General features: G+C 42.4%; 2 protein-coding genes across 3 annotated transcripts in view; one reads left to right on the top strand and one right to left on the bottom strand.

The window, feature by feature from the left end:
- The window catches only part of LOC144501325 (uncharacterized), a 96854-nt gene extending 76701 nt beyond the window's left edge, over window positions 1-20153 (bottom strand). Inside the window, exons 1-2 of the mRNA XM_078224936.1 lie at window positions 20090-20153; window positions 7743-8340 (exon numbers count right to left, since the gene is read on the bottom strand). The gene's annotated coding sequence lies outside the window, so the exon portion shown is untranslated. The remainder of the gene's footprint in view (window positions 1-7742; window positions 8341-20089) is intronic.
- Window positions 20154-21304: 1151 nt separating this feature from the next.
- Window positions 21305-23769, top strand: part of usp32 (ubiquitin specific peptidase 32) — a 216231-nt gene continuing 213766 nt past the window's right edge. For both annotated transcript variants that reach the window (XM_078224932.1, XM_078224933.1), the window contains exon 1: window positions 21305-21530. In XM_078224932.1, the coding sequence (XP_078081058.1) occupies window positions 21473-21530 (58 nt within the window). In that variant the 5' untranslated portion in view covers window positions 21305-21472. The remainder of the gene's footprint in view (window positions 21531-23769) is intronic.

The raw sequence follows: 23769 nt of genomic DNA on the forward strand, positions 1-23769 counted from the left end.
AATCAAACTTGGATCCCTGGTGCTGTGAGGCAGCAGTGCTAACCACTGTGCTACTGTGCCGCTCATCTGCACCCAAATTGGGGAGAATTGCCAGAAGAACTAATGCAAGGCCAAAGCAAGACTTAAAGAGTATCAAGTAACCGTCCCAGATAGTCTGGTCAGAATGTATAGCCTCTTAATAATTTGTGCTATAACTTCCTAACAATTAATGGATCTAGCTTGTGCAGTCTTAACACATAGGAAAATGTTGAGCATGCATGGCAATACTGCAGCCTGGGAGAATGATAAGCAGCAACTTTTAACCCAAGCTATGGACACCCTGAAATTCTAATCATAAAATTGTTCTATTAAATTATTCAGAATCCTATGTCGTACAAGTTAATTGACTTAACTAATTCACTGGATTATTCAAACATTCAGCAGGCTAGAGTTTTCACTTTGGCTGCAATCAGCAATCTGATCAGAAATTGTACCCAAAATTACACTGAAGCAAAGTTATGCTTCAGGTCTCTGCTGCAACTTACTTGCATAATCGCAAATGTAAAATCTTCCACGGGCCAGTGCAATTAGGCAGCACAATAGTTGTTTCTGTTTTCTTACAGTAAAAATATTCATTAACTTGTTAAAAAATTGTTACCTGGTGCAATTTTATTAATGCAATTGAAAATGGGTTTATCACAAAATATAAGGATTTTTCGTCAGAGTCTAGTCCACCACCTGTGAGCAACCTGGTTTAAATTCACTGAAAATGACTATTCACTTAACCATGTACTACTTTCATTGATGCACACTAGTCAGTTTCGTAGTAAGTCAACTGTTTGTTAACGTTTAAAAAGTTTTAAACAATCCTGTTAATGACTTTGCACCAAAAAAATTGCTTAATTTTAAAAACAATAGGTGAAACTCACCTTATTGAGGAGTTCAGACTGCGGTCGTGCCCAGTTTTGTGGGCAGGACTGCCTTCCACAGCAGGACAATTTTTAAAGCAGCGTTAAAATTGCAGAACACTTAGCCCTGTGAGCTTGTTCTATCATTCAATGAGATCATGGCTGCTCTGTGACCTAACAATGCCCCATGTCACTTAATACCTTTGGTTAAAATATCCCTAGACATGTAATTAATAATTGACCCAGCACCAACTGTCATTTGCAGAAGAGAGTTCCAAACTCCTACTGCTTTTTGCACTCAAAAGCATATCTGAACTTCACTCCTGAAAGGCCTTTGCTCTAATTTGGGATTCCCCAAACAACAGAAATAATTTCTTTCCATCAAACCTATTAGTTCCCCTTAATATCTTGAAAACCTCAGCATAATTACTTAATTTTCCAAATTCCAGGAAATACAATCTTAGTTTGTGAAATTTCTCCTCCTAATTTAACCCTGAGAGTCCAGGTATCATTCAAGTAAATCTAAGCTGCACTCCATCTAAGGTCAATTTATCCTTCCTGAGCTGCGATGCTCAGAACTAAACACAGTACTCCTTGGATTTGTATAGCTGTCGCATGACTTCTAAGCTCTTTTATTCTAGTCCTCTAATTGTAAATGCCAGCGTTCCATTTGCTTTGGTGATGATATTTTAATAATCTATATACATGGATCTCAAAATATCTTTGGACCTGCACTGCTTCTAGACTTTCACTATTTGTGAAATTGTCTGGTCTGTCCATTTTTCGTCCAAAGTGGATGACCTCACACATGGCTATATTGAAATCCTTTTGCTGTTTTGCCCATTCAATTAATCAATTAATATCCCTTTGTAATTTTATGCTGCCATCTACACCACTTATAACACAACTCACTTTTGTATCATCAGCAAATGTGGATATGTCGCTCTCTATCCCGTCAGCTAAGTCTTAAAGATAGTGGGTAGTTGAAGCCCCAACACAGATCTCTGTGGGACGTCACTGGTCATATGCTGCCAATTAGAGTACCACTATGTTCAATATAATTTCCTTGATCAATTTGGCTGATTTCAAGTGAATTGTGTTGGTGCATCAGAAATCCTCAGCCAGGAAGTAGAACATTTCTAAAAAGAACATGGACTTTTATTTTAATTTCTTTATATAACTTACACTTCTTTTTGTATTTACTGTATTCCGCTGTGCCTTTTTGTGACTTGGGTTTAAAGCAAACACATCCATAACAGAGCTTTATTGCTTTCATTCAGATGAGAAGCTCCATACCAATTCTTCTTGAAAGTTTTCATGTTGTTCTACACCCATAGAGAAAAACATAGGAGGCTAGGTTCAAGAGAAGCTCCAAGGGGTGCCCAAAGAGGTAAGCGGCCAGACATTTTAACAGCTTTTATACAAGAAATCTTTGTAAGTCAACTTAGTTCATCTACTGTCAGCAGGTTGTGTTTCAGGATGGACCTCATGGCATGTGCAGGTCTAAGTAATATAATCTCCAGTTATTTGCTTGCAGAAAAAGATAACACATAAAAAGAAAGAAATAAGAGAACTACCGGATCTTTCACAAATTATAATCCCTTGATTCCATTTGAGGAGGCCATACTGGCTATTAAAGGGGGATTAGATTGAGGATGTCGATGATGCTGAAGATACACCAAAAGCTCTGGACTGGTACCAACATATTCTTATGTCTTGTTTCCTTACTCGGTCACTGATGAGCAGGCATACACTGAACCCCAAAACCATTAGTGACAACACTGGCTGTATTTCTGCACATTGGGTAGGTAAAACAAGCTATCTGAATCTGTTTCAATCTAAGGGTTGCTGGAATGCGCTTTTTAAAATCATTTTGACACATGTTGCTCTTACTTTTAATGGACTGACACCACAGCTAGATCTCCAAGCAAACCAGCAATTCACAGCACTGTGTCACTCCAATCTCCTTTAACATAATTACACAATTGTCGAAAATGTATATTGTGAAGTTTAACAAGGTAGACCAACAAAATCGCACACAAGATCTCGCTAACACAGAAATGATAAACCCATTTTAGTTATGTTGTTTTGAGGGATCATCTGTGGCTGGAACAGATGACAAACTTCTTCTCTCATATAACTGTTTGATTTATTGTATCTACCTGGAATGGCTAAAAACTGGAGTTGTAGAATTCACTTTACAGTAGGTGCTTAAACTGCAAGATAAAGTTGACACACAGAGACTGAGTCAGTTCTGAAGGCAATGGTAGGAAATCTTCTACCAGAGACAGGATTTGAGGAACAGTGTAGTCTTGTGTTCTTAGCGTTCACTAGTTGGATGTGAAAGAGTCCACCTGTGAGACCACAGATGTAATGTTAAAACTGTCTAAAAGGCCAGAGACTTGGATCACATGGCATGGGCTATTAATGGTTGACTGCAGTTTAACACTGAGCTTTTGTGCTTCTGGCCAGAATCCATTCTTTCCCTTGGGAGAGAGACACGGCGGCTATTAGCATCTCTTACAGTACAATGAGTTTTGATCCCTCTCTTTTGTGATAGTTCAAGTTCGGGTGCGAATTCATCTGCGTTCCCTATGTTTTTGTTGATTGCATGCAACAAGGGGATCTGTACAATGAGGTGTGAGATCCACAGGCTGAGAGCGGGATTATTTTGTTCTTGTAATCTTGTAATTTCTGTTGGTAGCTTCCATAACAAATGGCCAATCCTGTGGGCATGTGATTTGTAGCAGCCATCTTTTTAGGCTCAGCAGAAAGTCATTTTTTTAAAAATAGCAAATCAGGGTTTGAATATCCTTTCATGTAATATTGATTTCACACATATCTGGTGGGCCTATCCTGCCAGTACAATAGGTTATATGCAGAGATGGTGATGGAGGAGTATCTGACATTGAAATGTATGATTCTGTCCAGTTATTACTTGAGTAGTCTGTGGGACAGCTCACGTAATTTTGGCACAAGTCTCAAGATGTTAGCGAGGAGGACATGTGTAACATCATGGTGAAATGAGAATTTTTGGCCATGACATTAAATAGGCAAATGAATTCATTTTTCTTAAACAATTTGAAAGATTTTTTTTTATTAAGCCCTCAGAGACTTACAATAGTTAAGCTTTTCAAATAGATCGTTTTTCAAATTTTTGCCAAATTAGTTTCCTAATAATTTTATAAGCTTTTCAGTTGTTAATTTTCTATTTGGTGAAAATTATAGAAACTTAGCCAGAAAAGTACAGAAAATACATAACGGAGAATGTTGCCTGAAGAAAGAATATACCATTTTGAAAATTCAAATTTACAAAAGGAACATCTGAATGTGGTATAGTACATCTGCCTAGGTCCTGCATCATGCAGCATGGCCCTCAATCCAACAGCATTCAAACTGCCTGAAAGTAAAAGTGACTCATGTCAAAGTACAGTTCCACATGTGTTGGCAGGCTTTAAGTAGTAGAAAGTATTGATAGATTATTTGGTAGGGTGTGGGGAGATCGGGTGATAAGGATCAAGGAATATCAAAACTCAGTCAGATCCTATAATCAGTCAACAATTGCACACACGTTTCAGCAGACATCACTGGAGAGCAGGGAAATATGCAGTTATTTCAACAAATGCTCCAAATGAGAGCTGTAAATTTAGCAGATAAAGGATTGGAACTGTAACATTCCTGGTGGTTCAAGTCAAGTGCACACAGCATAGTTCAACAGTTTTTCTCCTTATACACACTATGACTGTGTGGCCAAATTCCCCATCAACTCGATTTTCAAGTTTGCTGATGACACCACCATAGTGAGTCGGATCTCAAACAATGACAAGACAGAGTACAGGAATGAGATAGAGAATCTGTGAATTAGTGCGGCGACAACAATCTTTCCTTCAATGCCAACAAAACGAAAGAGATTGTTTTTGACTTCAGGAAGCATAGAGAAGAACATGCCCCTGTCTACATCAACAGGGACGAAGTAGAAAGGGTTGAGAGTTTCAAGTTTTTAGGTGTCCAGATCACCAACAACCTGTCCTGGTCCCCCCATGCCGACACTATAGTTAAGAAAGCCCACTAACGCTTCTACTTTCTCAGAAGACTAAGGAAATTTGGCATGCTAGCTACGACTCTCACCAACTTTTACAGATGCACCATAGAAAGCATTCTTTCTGGTTGTATCGCAGCTTGGTTTGGCTCCTGCTCTGCCCAAGACCACAAGGAACTACAAAAGGTTGTGAATGTAGCCCAATCCATCATGCAAACCAGCCTCCCATCCATTGACTCTGTCTACACTTCCTGCTGCTTCGGCAAAGCAGCCAGCATAATTAAGGACCCCACGCACCCCTGACATTCTCTCTTCCACCTTCTTCAGTTGGGAAAAAGATACAAAAGTCTGAGGTCATGTACCAACCGGCACAAGAACAGCTTCTTCCCTGCTGCCATCAGACGTTTGAATGGACCCACCATGCATTAAGTTAATCTTTCTCTACACCCTAGCTATAACTGTAACACTACATTCTGCACTCTGTCGTTTCCTTCTCTATGAACGGTATACTTTGTCTGTATAGCACGCAAGAAACAATACTTTTCACCGTATGTTTATACATGTGACAATAATAAATCAAATCAAATCAATTCTGCCTTTATACTTCTCCAAAGCAAGTGCACTTGTAAGTGTATATAAGCCTTGATGTATCATTTCTTTGGCAGATAAAAGCTTCTTACTGATTCTCCCCCGATTCAGAGATATTCACAATCTGATTCTTATAGGGTTCTATAAATTACCTGAAAGCATTCAAGTCACTGAAGTTAAAATGAGTGAAAATGTCTGTCAGGGTTTGCATTTAAATCCGCCCTCTGATGGATACTCACTTGTTTAACCTCAAAGGTTGTATGACCCTCTGATCAAAGGTTGTTACTGTATTTTCTTCATATTGCTAAAGCATTCCACCACTTCAAAAAGTGTCTCCTAAAAATGTAACTATTTTCTATGGCTACAGCCATCAAACCTTTTAAACTTGAATGCCATAGCACTATCTTGTCGGAATTCCTGGAATGATAGTGACTCTCAGAGGAGAGTATCAGAATAAGCCCTCTTGAGAGGCTTTAATGTTCCTTTGCCAGCTGATAAATTGATTCTTTTAGTCTTCCATTTATTTACTGAAGTAGACCAGGTTGGCTCTACTCTCCTGAGTGACTGCTGTCATGGACGATCAAAGAGAGCAGGATAGGTCATCACTGCTTTTCCTTCACTGCAGTGTGGTAGCCATCCAGAGAAATTGCAAAATTAACCCAAAGGACGAAAGTTATTTCTGAATTTTAACTGAAGCTGGAATTCAAATTTGTAATGTCCTAAACCAAATGCCAGCAACGTGCTGCCAGAGTTAAATCTCCAAATTCAATCTAACTCTTATGCTCCCAACAATTAGCCTAACTATCAAAACAGCTTTAGCACACACACATAAATTATATGTTTAGCCTAGTAGTATTTGTATATCGAGTGGAAGAAAATGTTCATACTACAAGAATTATTTTAAATTAGTCCACAGATTTCACCAGTCTTGTGATTAATATTCATAAAAGCTTTTGTCAAGATACAAAGAAAATTGTGGCTTAAGGGTTAATTTGGCATATATTTAATATTCAATTTTGATTAAACCAATTGTTTCTTTTAACTTCAAAGTTCATTTGGTATGGTAAGGCTAAATTTTGTCTAAATTGAAATTATGACTGAGTTTGTGGGATGTTGTGATGATCTAATAGGTATTTTCATATCGCTTTAAGTCACCCCTGGAATTAATCTACTTAAAACAGATATTGATTGTGGCAAGCTCCACTGCGGATTATGTTAGACTATTTGATGAATGAACCGTGACACGGCTATCAGCACCCTACATTTATTCTCCTAAAATTGGTTCCCTTTAAACTGACAGCACATCATAGACCATAATTTTTGTGCTGTGGTGTTAAGTTGTTGGTAAGAGATTTGCATCACCTATCAGCAGCTCCCTGATGATATAAAGTACTTAACACATCAAGATTGGCTGATTTGCATGGACTTGCATTGGATCAGTGACCTTTTCCCTGTTATGGGAAGTACTGTTAAGAGTGTTAAAGAACTCATCTTCGTACAAATGTATATTTGTCTCAAACATTGCTTCCTATAGGAAATTAATTCAACAATCTGAACGAATTAGAAAATAATAAATTAAAACATGTTTGCTTACATAATATGCAGACTTACATTTGTGAGGAATTAGTTGATTTTTTGTGTATTTTCAAATAACTTAACAATAGTACCAACTTCAAATATTAAAACAAGTGAATTATTTCACGAGATTTATCTTTCTGTTTAACTGAAAAACTGGATTTTGCTACCTCATACAATTAATGGAAAATATTTTTACCATTTCATTTTGTCGAAACTCTTTTGAAGATAGCAAAAGATATGTGCTGACTGCTCATGGATGAGGCTTTCACCCAAAAGCCTGAGTTGCCTCACTCATTGATTAGCCTGTACACATGTAGTGGCCTAACACACCTTCAATACCAAATTCTACACCAAGTAGTAAGTGTATGTGCCTCAACTGTTTCATGCTTGCATTTCATCTTGCTAATAGTGTCTTCTGGAACCAGTTCCCAGTTGCAGCAATAAATGAGATGATTGGCTGATGGCCATTTGGGTTGGAGGTAGTACTGTGTTAGGTCATAAGATATGATTTGCAACTAATGTCATTGTATCTGATCCTGTAATGTCTGGCTGGTCCTGCTCATTTACTTACACATCTATCATTTGAAGGGGAAGGTATATGGATGTAGCATCATGCTGTGAAATCATCCATACCTACTTCAGGCACGTACCTGCTACTGGATACTCCTTCATCATGTCCACTGATCTTTATGGGACATACCTCTGTTGTAGTGAAGTTCATAAAATGCTGTGTAACATCATTCTACTAAATTTTCCAACATTTCAGCTCAGCACTAATCTCTGTATATTTGAGTGCATGGTCTCCATCCCAGCTGCTTAGGTATTTGAGAGATACGTCAGCTGTGTGAAAGAAGTTCCTGAAATTTTCACATGCCACAGTGGGTTACAGTTCCACAAAGCCAATACGCAGGAGACCACCGGTATGAGTTGCAGACTTCTCTGGACTTTTGAGCATTTGAGTCTGCAGGTAACATCTGTGTTTTTTATAATTAGGCATGCAAGATCCAATCCTAGAGTTTTGCAGCTGTGGGTTAGCCCTCAAGCCAGCAGGTTTTTTTCCCTCTGCTATCAACACATCCTGCTATCTACTGCTATTTTGAGCTTCATCCAATGCTCCTTTCTCAAACTATCTAAATCCCTCAAAGTAAATGTACTTGAGCTGATGCTTGCAAAAGATGGAGTGAGTAACACTGGGCGCAGTGACATGTTGGCTTCTTCTGAATCGCTCCAGCTGGTCCATGGAAATTCCTGAAGAAATAGAAGAAGAATACATATATGAATGTGCAAAAACAGAACAGAAGACGACCAGCTGGCTCACTGAGCCTGCCTGCCCAATAGTCATGGTGCAACTTAAGCATATTCTGAACCCCATCAACCTTCCACCCTCACTAACCAGTCACACAATCTAACAGGAAAGGGGAAAAAAGAGAAAAAAATAAATTTAAAGAAAGAAAGCTTGGAGAATTCTCCTGCTACTCCCAAAGAAAATCGAAGAAGTTCCATGAGACCACAATAATATGTTGGCCCATACCCACTTACTTTCTATTCAAATTCCGAAACTCATCTAGTTTCCTTTGCAATGTTTGTAGCGAATCTGCATTCGCTGAAACTTTTCAATACAGCGAAAAGAAGTCTGATATGTTCCTTGGAGAGTGGAAAGACCTCCAGCTTTCCACTGCACCACTTCCTCCATACATTGGTCTCAAATTCAGAATGACTTCCTCAAATGTGCTTGAGGAAATAAAACTGAAGGATACCATTCCTATATGGCTTTATTTGCACCTGGCATTGTTTTGAGATACTATTACAACTGGAATGGGTAGAAGTGCACAGTTCATCTAGCTCCACTACTTTGCTCGTCGCATCATTAGTTTAAAAGTTTAACTCACTCAGCAAAATGGCCAACATTTACCTTTGCTACTGTTAGACCCAGTATAGGAGAGACTTTAACCAATAAACTCAGAATGATTGATTTATTATAAAACAAAACTTTTTTAAAAACAAGTTGCATGAACTGGTGTGCACACAATTGTATTCCCTTGTTAAAAGTACCACAGCACACATAGACACACAAATAAAGGACAAACAAGAGATGGATCGGAGTGAGAAATTGGAGCAGGCCTCAGAACAGGGGTCAGAGTGGGCTTTGGAGTGGGGAACTGGAGCAGGTCTTAGAGTGGGTGGGGGGGTCAAAACGGGGGGGCCAGGGGGTGGGGGCGTGGTCAGAACTGGAAGCCAGAGCAGGCCTTGGAGCAGAGTGCTGGAGCGGAACTTGGAGAGGTGAGTGTGTGTGAGAGGGGAGTGATGCATATGAGGTGGAGGGATTGAATGTTTGTGTGTGTGTGTGAGAGAGAGATTGAGTGAGAGAGAGAGAGAGGGAGGTGCGTGCATGTGAGAGGGAAGTGAGTGCATGAGAGGGGGTTGAGTGTGTGAGAGAGAGCGATTGAGTGTGTGTGAGGGGGGTGAGTATGTGTGATGGGGTGTGAATGAGAGGGAGGGGAGTGTGTGAGGGGAGAGGGGATGAATATGTGAGAGGAGGGTGAGTGTGTCTGAGAGGTGGTGAGTGCATGTGAGAGAGGGGGTGAGTCTGTGTGAGGGGTGGGTGAGTGAGTGTGAGAGAGGGGCTGAGTTCGTGTGAGGGGTGAGTGAGTGCATGAGAGGACAGTGTGCATGAGAGAGGGGGGTGAGTACGAGAGAGAGGGGGGTGAGTACGAGAGAGAGGGGGTGAGTATGTGAGAGAAGGGGGTGTGTGTGTGAGAGAATGGGATGAGCATGTAAGGAGAGGAGTGTGAGAGAGAGGGGGACATGTGTGAGAGGGGGATGTTTGTGTGTGTAAGAGACAGGGGCAGACGTGTGTGTGTGTATATGAGGGAGAGCGGTGTACGTATCCGATATGAGTATCAGCTTTCCAGAATCACTCCTTACACTAAAAATGACAAAAGACTGATTTTCTTTTAAAAACAAGAAAACTTTTGAGATTACCCACTCCAAAAGTGGATACTACTTCTAGCGTTAGTGTTAAGGGGCCACGGGAGGGTGTTTTGGCCAGGGATAATGTGAGGGGGTCATGTAGCTGGAGAATGTATTTGTGACTGTGTGCCTCTTCCTCAATTCCTAATATCTATCAGGTGATTTCCAGTAAATCACTAGCTTTTGTTTTTAAACCAGTCTTTTCCCCATCAATTAAAATAATTGCAGTTCAAACGAATAGCTCTTCCCCTATACAAATAGCTCTCACCCTAACCCCCACCCAAGTACCATGCTGATCATGTAGCTGAAACTGTGAGATTTCCGAGGAAAGACATGCTTGTTGACAGTTCACAGTAAAATCCAAGCATCCAAATAATTGTGTCCTTCCGAAGTTTAAAAGAAAAGTAGTCCAAGATGTGGTTTTCTCAACATTATTTGAAATGTGAGGAGCACACTCTAGTACGTGCTACATTAAAGTGTGCAAGAGTAACTGAACATTCATCATAATGGAAGCAGATTTTATGGACTCACCTTTACAGATGCAACAACATTAATGCAACAATAGTTTCAGTTGAAAGTAGCTGCGAAAATATTTGCCCTGTTGCAGGGTAAAATTACACGTAAGGTCATTTGCCATCACCATGAATGTTACCTAGAATCCAACTTCAATTAAACCCATGATTTTCAGAACTCAATAGAAGGGATTATGATGGGGCTTTCTCATCAATGTAAACTTTAATGGTGAAGAGAAGGAATTAAGCGGTAGCAAGAAACCTATCAACCTGTCTGCTTCAGCCAATTTTGTAGTAAGTCCCTGTATCCTGTCTCATTAAAAAAGGCATAAAGTTAATTGAGTGAAGAATACTTTTTAAGCAAGTGAAATGGTGCAAGCCCCAGCATACTACCTGCATTCACACTCAGTATGCATGTGTAACTGCTAATGCTTAAGCTTACACGTTTTTAGTTTATTTAATTTCATATGATTACGTAGAGTGGTCATGCTACGAGTAAAATGTTCCAAAAGCTATCTCAAGGCCAATACAGAAGGAAACAGTGGGTCCTCAGCCCTCTGCAATTTATGATACTGCTTTATTTAACTTATGGCGTAGATAGAGAAGGTACCGACATGAGGTCAAAATTATAAATGTATAATGTCACTTGGAAAGCAATTCTCCAATGTTAATGAGGTATTAGAACTGCAACATTCACTCAGATTGACAACTTGAATGCAAATGACAGTTTGGAAGGGGATCAAGTGGGTTTTAAACTATAAAATCATCTCCTGAAATCCTGGTATCCTGAATAGTTCCATTCCTGATGAGCCCAAATTGAAGAATTTAAAGAAATACCATTTTCTTATTTCAATGCAACCCTGTTTTTCATTCTCATACCTCCACCTGTTTCTCTTTGCAAAAGCAAAGATGGACCCAAGCTGCTGTCAACCCCATTTTTATTCCAGGCACTGCTATACCTTTGAGTGACTAGATTTTAGGACTCTGATTCAGCCTCTGGTGAAGATTCAAAGGACTCAAAATGTTAACTCTGCTTTCTCTCATAATAGATACTTCCAGACCAGGAAGAAATTTTCCAGCATCTTCTGTTTTTGTTTTAGATTCCAGCATCCGCACTATTTTGCTTATTTTTATGCTTAGTTTATGCTCTGGTAACATTGAGAGCTCTCTTTATGGAGAGCTGTGGCTCCAAATCTATGTCTGATCACATTATGGCAAGTTTACTGCTCTTGTATCTTGTTCTTTCTCTGCATTTCCTAATTTTTTTTCCAAATTTTATCTTTCTGCATCTTGTTTTGGTCACAGCTTATTTGTTAAATTGGGAAACCATGCAGCAAATATCGACTTACACACACAGTGTAAGGAGAATATTTACAGCATAGTCGATGTAAAAATAATGCTCTGCTTGTTTCAGTTTGGAAAGCTGTCTGACTGCTTAATTTGTAGAAATTTAAATAGAAATCTTAGAAACCCTACAGCACAGAAAGAGGCCATTCGGCCCATCGAGTCTGCACCGACCACAATCCCACCCAGACCCTACCCCCATATCCCTACATATTTACCCGCTAATCCCTCTAACCTACGCATCCCAGGACACTAAGGGCAATTTTAGCATGGCCAATCAACCTAACCCGCACAGCTTTGGACTGTGGGAGGAAACCGGAGCACCCAAAGGAAACCCACACAGACACGAGGAGAATGTGCAAACTCCACACAGACAGTGACCCAAGCTGGGAATCGAACCCAGGTCCCTGAAGCTGTGAAGCAGCAGTGCTACCCACTGTGCTACCGTGCCGCCCCAATCGAGCTTGTCTCTTTCTGATTTTGTGCTCATGCTGCCAGAGGCGGGAGTATAGACTCATGAGCATGCATGTGAAACCATTGCCTAGAAAGAGGGGACATAGGTGTAAAAATAAAGATTTCCGACATTTCTGGAAAGGATTTTTCTCAGCAGTGCTTTGAGTAGTCCAGGTCTGGCCATTGCATGATATATTTAAATGGCACATCTAATTACAGGAATAAATAAAACCTTCAGAGCTTTTAACAGAGTACAAAGTGTTGCTGCACATATATTCAATACTCAGGTAGTTATCCATGTAAGTGAGCTCTGCTGACATTGACGGCTAAATCTTGTGAGGAGCAGATCATTTGTTAAATCTTCTCATTTCTACTTTTAACCTTTTTTTAAAAACTTGTTTCCTGGTATGTTCAAAATATCCAAAAGAGGACTTTCTCAGATTTAGCAGTATCAGCAAATAATTTTTCCATCCACTATATACACAAGGGCAAGACCTTTTGCATTTGTGTCTTTTCTATTCCTTATTTTAATGCCTCATGTTGGAGTATGTTTATAATATTGAAATCTAAAATAAGATAAGAAATGTTCATGCATTTTATCTTACAATTTGCACATTACTAACAAAAAATGTGCATCATCCTTAAATATTTAATTTGACACACATCATATTTACATTAAAGTTTAATGTTTTGTAAATAGACGGGCAGTCTATGCTGGAATGTTCTCAACAGGTCAAGTCCTGACTGAGAAATAAACATATTTAGAGTAAGCAAACAGAATGATTCCACATACTGGTCTTGGGGACCCAAACTAAACTGTAACTAAATGGAGTTAAGTTATTTTCAATCTTCCATTAGGCATTGCCTCTCAACTTTGAATGCTCAAGTTTTTAATTTTCTCCCAAACTGTGCAACTGCTAAGCAAACATCTTCTGCAGTTCTTAAGGAAGCATTGAGATGTTATTCTTAAAATAAGAGAAGTGCCTTTAGAGCTATCACGAATTTTAAAAGTGGGATTTTTGGGATTTGCTGAGACAGGCAGGTGAACAAATTGTGCACCAATCTCTGGTGCCCGTTCAGCAGTGGCAGAGTAAGTCCTAAATAATATAACTTCCAGGTTTACATTCATGCTTCCTAGCAGCTGGGCAGCACGGTGGCTAGCACTGCTGCCTCACAGTACCAGGGACCCGGGTTCAATTCCCGGCTTGGGTCACTGTCTGTGTGGAGTTTGCATGTTCTCCCTGTGTCTGCATGGGTTTCCTCCGGGTGCTCCGGTTTCCTCCCATTGTCGAAAAGATGTGCTGGTTAGGTGGATTGGCCATGCTAAATTCTCCCTCAGTTTACCAGAACAGGCGACTTGGGGATTTTCATAGTGACTTCATTGCAGTGTTAATGTAAGCCTACTTGTGACAAAATAAAAATAAATAAATAAAGCTGCCCTCCTGAAAGGGGCAGGAACTTGCAGATGGTCATCAAGCAACAGTGAAAATTCAGATAGTGGGTCCTGCACTGCCTTCCCATTTTCTTCACCTGGTGGGAAAGCCACTATGGCTTCCCAGTCAGGCCAGAGTTAGAACCTACAGCCAGGACCTAATCCACGTCATCAAATCCCAACCTGCATATTTAGGGAACAACGTAGGAATTAGGACGACCATACTAGCTTCAACTGGTACCTTTGCTGCCTGCTTGAAACAGTTGATTAAAATTGAAGACAGCAGTGTGAAGGGTAAAGTTATATAAGTCACTGACAATTTAAACCACATGTTTCTCTGCTTCAGGTAGGTCGGGTTAAAATTGATCATTGTGTCATTGAGAGACATTCAAGTCCCAAATATGGTGCAGGGAAGAGGCACAAGACTGAGCCCGAATGTCAGAGGAGCAAATTATTAGGAACATTGAGAGAAATTGGGATATTTTAGGTCTTGATGAAGCATATAATGAGAAACAATGAGTTAAGTCTAGATCTAGAACAAGAACAATACTTCAAATTAAACCAGAACAAAAAGACAAGAACGCATAAGTTTATAGCAGTGACAAGCAAAGTTAGGACTTACATCAGGAAGTCCACTTTCACATAGAATAACAGAATATCATATAGAGTATTCATTTAAAAAGTTGAATGTTATCTTGGAAGGATTGTAGATTCTTCCTGGATAAGTAAATGAAGGTATGCTCAATGACCTTATTTATTCATATCTATGGTATGATCTTCATGAAGAGGATAATTAATTTATTGGCACCTAAGTTTTACCAAAATCAATTCTTTCTTGTCATCACTTTATGTATAATTCTTCATAATCATTATTACATATCTTGTGACTTGTTACTATCCATGCACCATATCAATTGGAACAATAGTAAATAAAAACTTGCAGGCTTCACGCATCCTTTATTTTGGCTTTCAAAGAAGCTCATCAATTTCATCATTGCAAAAGGTGAAATACTCCAGTCAGCAAAATCACAATTTAACGTTCAATATATCTGGCAGCCCTGAGACCAGTAAGAAGTCTCACAACACCAGGTTAAAGTCCAACAGGTTTATTTGGTAGCAAATACCATAAGCTTTCGGAGCACTGCTCCTTCGTCAGATGGAGTGGAAATGTGCTCTCAAACAGTGCAAACAGACACAAAATCAAGTTGCAGAATACTGATTAGAATGCGAATCCCTACAACCAGCCAGGTCTTAAAGGTACAGACAATGTGGGTGGAGGGAGCATTAAACACAGGTTAAAGAGATGTGTATTGTCTCCAGACAGAACAGCTAGTGAGATTCTGCAAGCCTAGGAGGCAAGCTTTGGGGGTTACCGATAATGTGACATAAATCCAACATCCCGGTTTAGGCCGTCCTCATGTGTGCGGAACTTGGCTATAAATTGATCCTGAATATTGTTATTTATTAAATTGACCAAGCAGCAACATCAAAAGTATTGAAATGCAAAAGAAGGAAGATTCAGAAAAAGTGGGAACTTCAAAAGTACCAGAAACTGCTAAGTTCAATTGCTAATTTTTGCCAATGTACAAAATCAAATTTGAATATGGTAAGAATGCAGAATGGGCTAGAATTCTGTCTTCATACTATGTATTATTTTCCCATTCATGCAATTGATCAGCATTTCATGCAATCAGCATTTTGGGGTCCCGTGAGTGTCAACGTTTGAAAGCACAAACCTACTTCATGTCTCATCTTCTTAAATCTAACAGCTAATGCACAATGTACTTTCAACTCCTGACAGCAATCATCCAGGGCTAATGGACTAGATCACCTTGTCTATATAGAAAGGTGAGAACGCTCGCAAGAATGGAGGTTAACAACCTCCAGTACACAGAGATGGCCCTCTCAGCCATTGCCACAGAACAGCAGCACTTCTGTGCATTTGATAATGGATTTGAAGTAAATGGGGAAGGAAATGGGTGCCAGGAAGGAAATCACAGAATACCACAGTGCAGCAGAGGCCCATTGAGTCTGCATCACGCATGAAATGCCCTGACCTGCCCACCTAATCCCACTTGCCAGCATTTGGCCTTGAATGTTATGGCGTGCCAAGTACTCATCCAGGTATTTTTTAAAGGATGTGAGGCATCCCGCCTCCACTACCCTCGCTGACAGTACATTCCAGACCGTCACCAGCCTCTGAGTAAAAACGTTTGTCCTCAAATCCCCCCTAAACCTCCCACCCCTCATAATTGACCCTTCAACTAAGGGGAACAGCTGTTCCCTATACACCCTGTCCATGCCCCTCATAATCTCAAACACCTCAATCAGGTCGCCCCTCAGTCTTCTCTGCTATAATGAAAACAACCAAGACTATCCAACCTCTCTTCACAACTTAAATGTTCCATCCCAGGCAGCATTCTGGTAAATCTCTCTGCAACCCCTCCCGTCCTTTGTGTAATGTGGCGACCGGAACTGCACAGAGTACTCCAGCTGTGGCCTCACCAAAGTTTGATACAACTCCATCATGACCTCTCTGCTTTTGTAATCTATATCCCAATTGATAAAGGCGAGTGTGCCATATGCCTTTTTCACCACCCTATTTACCTGCCTTTCCGCCTTCAGAGATCTATGGACAAATACATTCTTTGGAACTTCCCAGTGTCAGACCTTTCATAGTATACTTCCTTGTCAAATTACTCCTTCAAAGTGCATCACTTCACACTTTTCAGGGTTAAATTCCATCCGCCACTTCTCTGCCCATTTGACCATCTCGTTTATATCTTCCTGTAACCCAAGACACTCAACCTCACTGTTAACCACCTGGCCAATCTTACTGATCCTACCCCCCACATAGTCAGCTATGTCATTTATATAAAGGACAAACAATAGGGGGCCCAGCACGATCTCTGTGGTATGCCACTGGTCACTGGCCTCCGGCCTCCAGTCACTAAAGCAGCCATCTATCACCACCCTCCGTCTCTTACCGCTGAGCCAATTATGAATCCACCTTGTCAGATCACCCTGTATCCCATGTATACTTCTTAATAAGCCTCTCATGTGGGACTTCGTCAAAGGCTTTGCTGAAACCCATGTAAAGTACATCAACCGCACTACCCTCATCCACACACTTGGTTACATGCTCAAAAAATTCAATCAAATTTGTTAGACATGACCTCTCTCTAACAAAACCATGCTGACCATCCCTGATCAAACCTTGCCTCTCCAAATGGAGATAGATTCTCTCCTTCAGAATCTTCTCCAGTAGTTTCCCAACCACCAGTGAGACTCACTGGTCTTGAACTGTGGAAGGGAAGGGGCAGATGCAACACAAAGATGAGGAAAATGGTAGAATGCAAGATAAGGAATGGAGGAAACATATGGCGGAGCAGGGGATAGAGCAGTACACTTCTTAAGGGAAAGAAAGAAGGCAGAATGAATGACAAAAGGAGGGTACATTGCTGACAAGGAGAAAAATGTGATGGTGAGTATGGATTCAGAGGGAAAGGATGAAGAAGTGAATAATGGTAATTCAGAACAGGGGGGAAGTAAATGTATAACAATGGAGGGAAGGAGAAAAGTTAGGAAAATAAAAGGGGAGAAGCTGGCATTCATGCGTTCGCCCTCCATATAAATTTTCTCACCTATATTCATGACTGTCCCGTCAACCTTGTCATTTCCTCTGTCTCTCATGTGTTAGGACAAAATATGGGCAAGAGTTTTGGATAAGCTGAAGTTCAGAGTGTGGAGGAGGAGAGGCAGAGCAAGAGATCATTGGAATAGTCAAGTCTGGATTTGACAAAAGCAATGAATGAAAGTTACAGCCGCAGATGAGCTGAGATAGAAGTGCAGCCCAGCGAGGTTACTGAGCACATCCAATGAATTACTTTGGAAATGTTGTCATTGTTATATAAGCAAACATGGCAGCCAATTTGAGTAGTACAAGCAGCAAAGAGATAAATAACCAGTTAATATGTTTTGGTGGTGTTGTTTGAAGGATAAATATTGTCCAGGACACCAGGAGAAATGCACTGTTCTGGTCAGAATAGTATCATGGGAAGTTTTTATGTCTACCTGGACAAAGTCTTGGTTTAACATTGCGTTCAAAAGACATCACCTGAAAATGCAACACTCCCTCTGAACTGTGTTGCGTACTTAAGTCCTTGGGACTTAAACACATGACCTTCAGTCTAAGAGACAAGTAAGGCCACTGAGCTACGCTAAACAAACGTTACAAAGAAATGTTGCATATGCCTACCCCTGTTTGTTACACAACCCATGGAACTAATTGTTTTAACACGTCAGGGACATTCTTGAGTAAACAACTTTTTGGGGTTGTGTGCATTTTTATTATTTAAGATTGGCATTTAAATTTGCTACTTATGAAATTTCATTGATAACCTTAATAACTGAGGTCACCACATCATTAAAAAAAACAGAAATCCTTTTAAGAATCAAGACTTTTTAATGTCCAGTTCGCATTTTAGTAACTTCAAATAGCTCTTCTAAAACAGATTTTTTTCACTCAAAATTCAGAGATGTTGCAATCCTACACTGTAAAGTGAAATCTGCACTCTCTTATGAACTTTTATCTACTGAAAATACATTATACATATTTCAAAATGTATTTCATGTTGACAGATATTATTGGTTATTTGAACCATAGAATCCCTACAGTGTAGGAGGATACTCAGGCCATCAAGTTTGCACTGACTTTCCAAAAGAGCATTTTACCCAGGCCCACCCAAGACCCCCCACCCCCATCCTATCCCCACAATCCTGCATATTTACCATGGATAATCCACCTAACCTACACATCTTTGCACTGTGGGAGGAAACTGGAGCACCTGACGGAAACCCACGTAGACAGAGTTTATTCATAGAATCCTACAGTGCAGAAAGAGGCCATTCGGCCCATCGAGTCTGCACCAACCACAATCCCACCCAGACCCTATCCACATATCCCTACACCCACTAACCTATGCATCCCAGGACACTAAGGGACGATTTAGAATGGCCAATCAACCTAGCCCGCACATCTTTGGACTAGATCATAGAATAGAAGCCCTACAGTGCAGAAGGAGGCCATTCGGCTCATCGAGTCTGCACCGACCACAATCCCACCCAGGCCCTATCCCCACATATTTACCCACTAATCCCTCTAACCTACATATTTTAGGATTCTAAGGGGCAATTTTTAACCTGGCCAATCAACCTAACCCGCACATCTTTGGACTGTGGGAGGAAACCGGAGCACCCGGAGGAAACCCACGCAGACACGAGGAGAATGTGCAAACTCCACACAGACAGCGACCCCAGCCAGGATTCGAACCCAGGTCCCTGGAGCTGTGAAGCAGCAGTGCTAACCACTGTGCTACCGTGCCGCCCAACTAGTTTAAAAGTTGGCAAATTATGTTAGTCATATAAAACATTGGTTAGGCCACATTTTGAATAAATACTGTGTCCAATTCTGTTCGCCATACTACCAGAAGGATGTGGTGGCTTTGGAGGGAATACAGAAAAGGTTTACCAGGATGTTGCCTGGTATGGAGGTATTAAATGAGGAGAGATTGAATTAATTGGGATTGTTCTCCTTGGAAAGACGGAGGCTTAGGGGCGACCTGGTAGAAGTTTATAAAATTATGAGAGGCATAGATAAGGTGAACAGTTAGAAGCTTTTTCCGAGAGCAGAAATGACAGTCACAAGGGGGCACAAGTTCAAGGTAAGGGGAGAAAGGTTCAGCAAATATGTGTGGGGGAAGTTTTTTTTTAAGAGGTTGGTGGGGGCCTGGAATGCACTGCCAAGTGAGGTGGTTGAGGCAGATACATTAGCAACATTTAAGACTTATCTGGATAGGCACATGAACAGGCAGGGTACAGAAGGATACAGGCAGTTGGTCCATGTAGGACGTGATCAGCACAGGCTTGGTGAGCCGAAGGGCCTGTTCCTGTGCTGTACTGTTTGTTCTTTGTTGTCACAGGGAGAACATGTGGACTCCAGTCACCCAAGGCTGGAATTGATCCCAGGTCCCTGCTTCTGTGAGACAGCAGTGCTAACCACTGTGCCACCTTGCCCTTGAAAACGTTTTCTCTTCAAGACTTTATCCAATTCCCTTTTGAAAACTAACCACCTAATCTGCTTCTACCGCTCTTTAAGACATCACAAAGCAACTCAGTGTGAAATAAAACGTCCCCACAAGTCGCCTCTGGTACTTTCTAATCCATCACTTTCCAGCATATCAATTATGATGAAATCACGGAAATTGTGCTGGTAAGAGCAACTGACCGAGCAGGAGAGAAAGAAGCTCTCAGGAAAAGGTCACTACTCACAACATGGCCGCACGTCCAATGGAGGTGGGGCGGGGGAAGGGGGAGGGGCGACGGGAAGGGGGAGGGGCGATGGGAAGGGGGAGGGGAGACGCGAAGGGGGAGGGGAAAAGGGGAGGGGAGAGGCGAGCAAGAGGACAAGTTGGAAGGGGGCAGGCCGGAGTGGGGGAGGGGCAGGCCGGAATGGGGGAGGGGCCAGCCGTAGGGGGGAGGGAGGGGCCAGCCGGGGGGGAGGGAGGGGCCAGCCGGAGGGGAGGAGGGAGGGGCCAGCCGGAGGGGAGGAGGGAGGGGCCAGCCGGAGGGGAGGAGGGAGGGGCCAGCCGGAGGGGAGGAGGGAGGGGCCAGCCGTAGGGGGGGAGGGAGGGGCCAGCCGTAGGGGGGGGGAGGGAGGGGCCAGCCGTAGGGGGGGGGAGGGAGGGGCCAGCCGTAGGGGGGGGGGAGGGAGGGGCCAGCCGTAGGGGGGGGGAGGGAGGGGCCAGCCGTAGGGGGGGGGAGGGAGGGGCCAGCCGTAGTGGGGGGGAGGGAGGGGCCAGCCGTAGGGGGGAGGGAGGGGCCAGCCGTAGGGGGGGAGGGAGGGGCCAGCCGTAGGGGGGGAGGGAGGGGCCAGCCGTAGGGGGGAGGGAGGGGCCAGCCGTAGGGGGGGAGGGAGGGGCCAGCCGCAGGGGGTAGGGAGGGGCCAGCCGGGGGGGAGGGGGGGCCAGCCGGGGGGGAGGGAGGGGCCAGCCGGAGGGGAGGGAGGGGCCAGCCGGAGTGGGGGAGGGGCCTGTCGGGGGGGAGGGGCCTGCCGGGGGTGGAGGGCGGGGCCTGCCGGGGGGGGTGTGGGAGGGGTCAGCCGGGGGTTGTGGGAGGGGTCAGCCGGGGGTGGTGGGAGGGGTCAGCCGGGGGTGGTGGGAGGGGTCAGCTGGGGGTGGTGGGAGGGGCCAGCCGGGGGGGGTGAGAGGGGCCAACCCGGGGGGCGGGGGCGGCCAGCCGGGGGAGGGGGTGGGAGGGGCCAGCCGGGGGAGGGGGTGGGAGGGGCCAGCCGGTGGAGGGGGGTGGGAGGGGCCAGCCGGGGGTGGGAGGGGCCATCCGTGGCGGGAGGGAGGGGGTAGAGGGATTGGCGAGAAGCCCAGGGTGCGCATGCGCCTCCCCGCTCGGCGGCGCTGCCGTTGTTGTCGGTACCACGTGACGCCGCGCGCCGGTCATGTGACTCAGTATGGAGGTTGTGGACAAACCTGAGGCCGGGCTTCGACTGAGGGAGAAAAGTAGAGATTGAAGGAAGAAAATAAAGTGAGAGGCGGCAGGGCGGGGGCAAAAGGTTCAAGACCAACACCTACAACAATAGCACTGAAATGAGGGGAATATGGGCGCCAAGGAGTCAAGGATAGGCTTTCTGTCTTACGATGAAGCGGTGAAACGAGGTGAGGTCTGAAGAGATCTTGGTTTGTTTATTTTTCTTATTGAAGCCAGTGGTTAATTACCGGGTCTTTTTTGCTCCTGAACGGTGTATGTCAGTTCGAGGTGGCATTCCACCACCGATGACAGGGATGCTTGTACGCGCGTCCATAAAGACTGGGAAACTCCGTCCCTTCGGGGCGGGGGTGGACTTTTTTATACACGACACTGATTTGCTGTTATTTTTTGAAATCCAGGTTTAAAAATTGTCCGAATCTATGACAAAGGAGGAATTGGGGAACGTGCGCGCTCGCATACGTTTGTCTCCCTTGCATTTTTTTTTAAAAAGTACTTATTTTTCAAGCATAGGTGTAGACCTGGTGTTGAAGGGCGGGTCTGTGTTGATCAGGAGTTTCGATCCGTGGTTTGTTTGAGATCGCAGGCTGCTGAAATGGGCAGAAATCTATTTTTGAATTACTGTAGTCGAGGTCTCTATCGCCTGCATTTGCTGAATCTCTGGGTATTCGGGTGTTTTCATAACGCCAGCAGTTTCTCACCACTTGGGCTGTCAAGGGAGTAATTTCCAGTACAATGTTGCATCTGTACGAGTGGGGTACTTAATTTGCGAATTTCGAAACATAATAGCAACAGACTTATTACCAAGCAGTTTTTAAAAAGCTTCCTTAACCCTTAAAAGAAAACACTCCTAACCGATCAATTTACTCTTGCCTATCTCTCAAGTCTTAAGTCTCTCAAGCAAGCAGGATATAACCTTTTAATGTCGTGTTTACGACGAAATTTGAGTACCATATAGCGGTCACCACAGCCCAGAGTGACGCAGACTTGTGGACACCAGTGAGTTCTGCAGCAAACTGCCACTTCTCGATGGATTCTGTTCTAATGTGTTTAGCGGTTCCCGCAACTCAATGCATTGGAAACTGTATCTATTGCCCTGCCCGTTCATTGAGGGGGAAAGAATGCTGCTCTAATCAAAGGTGGGGTTATCAAGAGTTTATTTTTTTTCAACAAGAAAGACCGTTACCTTTAGTTAGACTGAACGAATGCTCTTGGTTAGAAACTTAAAAAGGTAATTCGTCGTTAGCAACTGGTCATTTTCTGATCCCCCTCAAACACAACATGTGCCGAAAGAACTTCGCATGTTTTGGAATAAAATATACTTTCCTTAGGATGCGTTGTTGGTCCAACTCGGGAGTTAATTTAAAAAAAAAATCCTTGTCCAGTATTGTAGAACTGCATAGTACAATTCTGGCTCTGATGGTTGAACGCCTCTCGTTCTCGGTTGTGTTTTCAAATGATACAAAATTACCTTTGTGTATGAAAGCCGCAACATACTTGAGATTTAGATAATATTTTGAATGGTTTGCTTTGAAACTTAATGTTCAAACGTGTGTTGCAGCTTTATTATGCCAGTTACCACTTGTCTAATTTGGGATGTTTTTCCTCCTTTCATTATTTCGTATGTTTTGCTAGCCAGGTGTTCACACTTTTTAAAAATTAGCTTTGGTTGACCAACAATGAAACCATAACAGTGCAATTTCTCCAATGTTTTTGAAATAATTTGTTGCCTTGGAGGGAAGTGGAGACATTATTCTCCAATTTTATTCTGCAGAAATATGTAAACGGCTACAGAAAGACTAGTCTTGTCTATGTTCAGGCATGAAGTGGCATGACGCTCCTGCCTAATGCATCTATTTTTAAATGATTTGTGATCAATTTTGATCATTTATATTGAGCTCTTTTCTGGTTTTCCTATATAGGGGACTTTGTCCAGCACTTTTGTTTAGGTAAAAATGTCTCAAACTGCTGCAGCAAATGTCAAATTCAAGCATATAAGCTGCTCTACCATCATTTCAGGTTATAAACTAACATTTTTTCAAATGTCTTGCATTTGTTTTGAAGTATGATGACTTTGCTTAACATATTATATGTTGTATAATTAATGTTGTAACTCTGTCCAGAACTGTATAGGACTATCAACCTATTCTGTATCCTTAAGTCCTGGAGTGGTATTTGAAGCCACAACTTTCACAGATTTGATATGGCTGTGCTAACATAATAGAGCTGAAGAAATAACAGAAAAACTTGCATTTAGATAACCCTTTTCACAATCTCAGCACTTCAATTCATTTATACAAAAAAAATTGTGTAGTTGCTGTTGTAATGTGGCCCAATATATGCACATCAAGGTGCTATCATTAGCAATGCGACAAATACATTACCTGGAAGCGTAGATGGATCTTCGAT

The sequence above is a fragment of the Mustelus asterias genome, chromosome 12 (genome assembly GCF_964213995.1).
Source record: "Mustelus asterias chromosome 12, sMusAst1.hap1.1, whole genome shotgun sequence".
NCBI classification, from domain to species: Eukaryota; Metazoa; Chordata; class Chondrichthyes; order Carcharhiniformes; family Triakidae; genus Mustelus; species Mustelus asterias.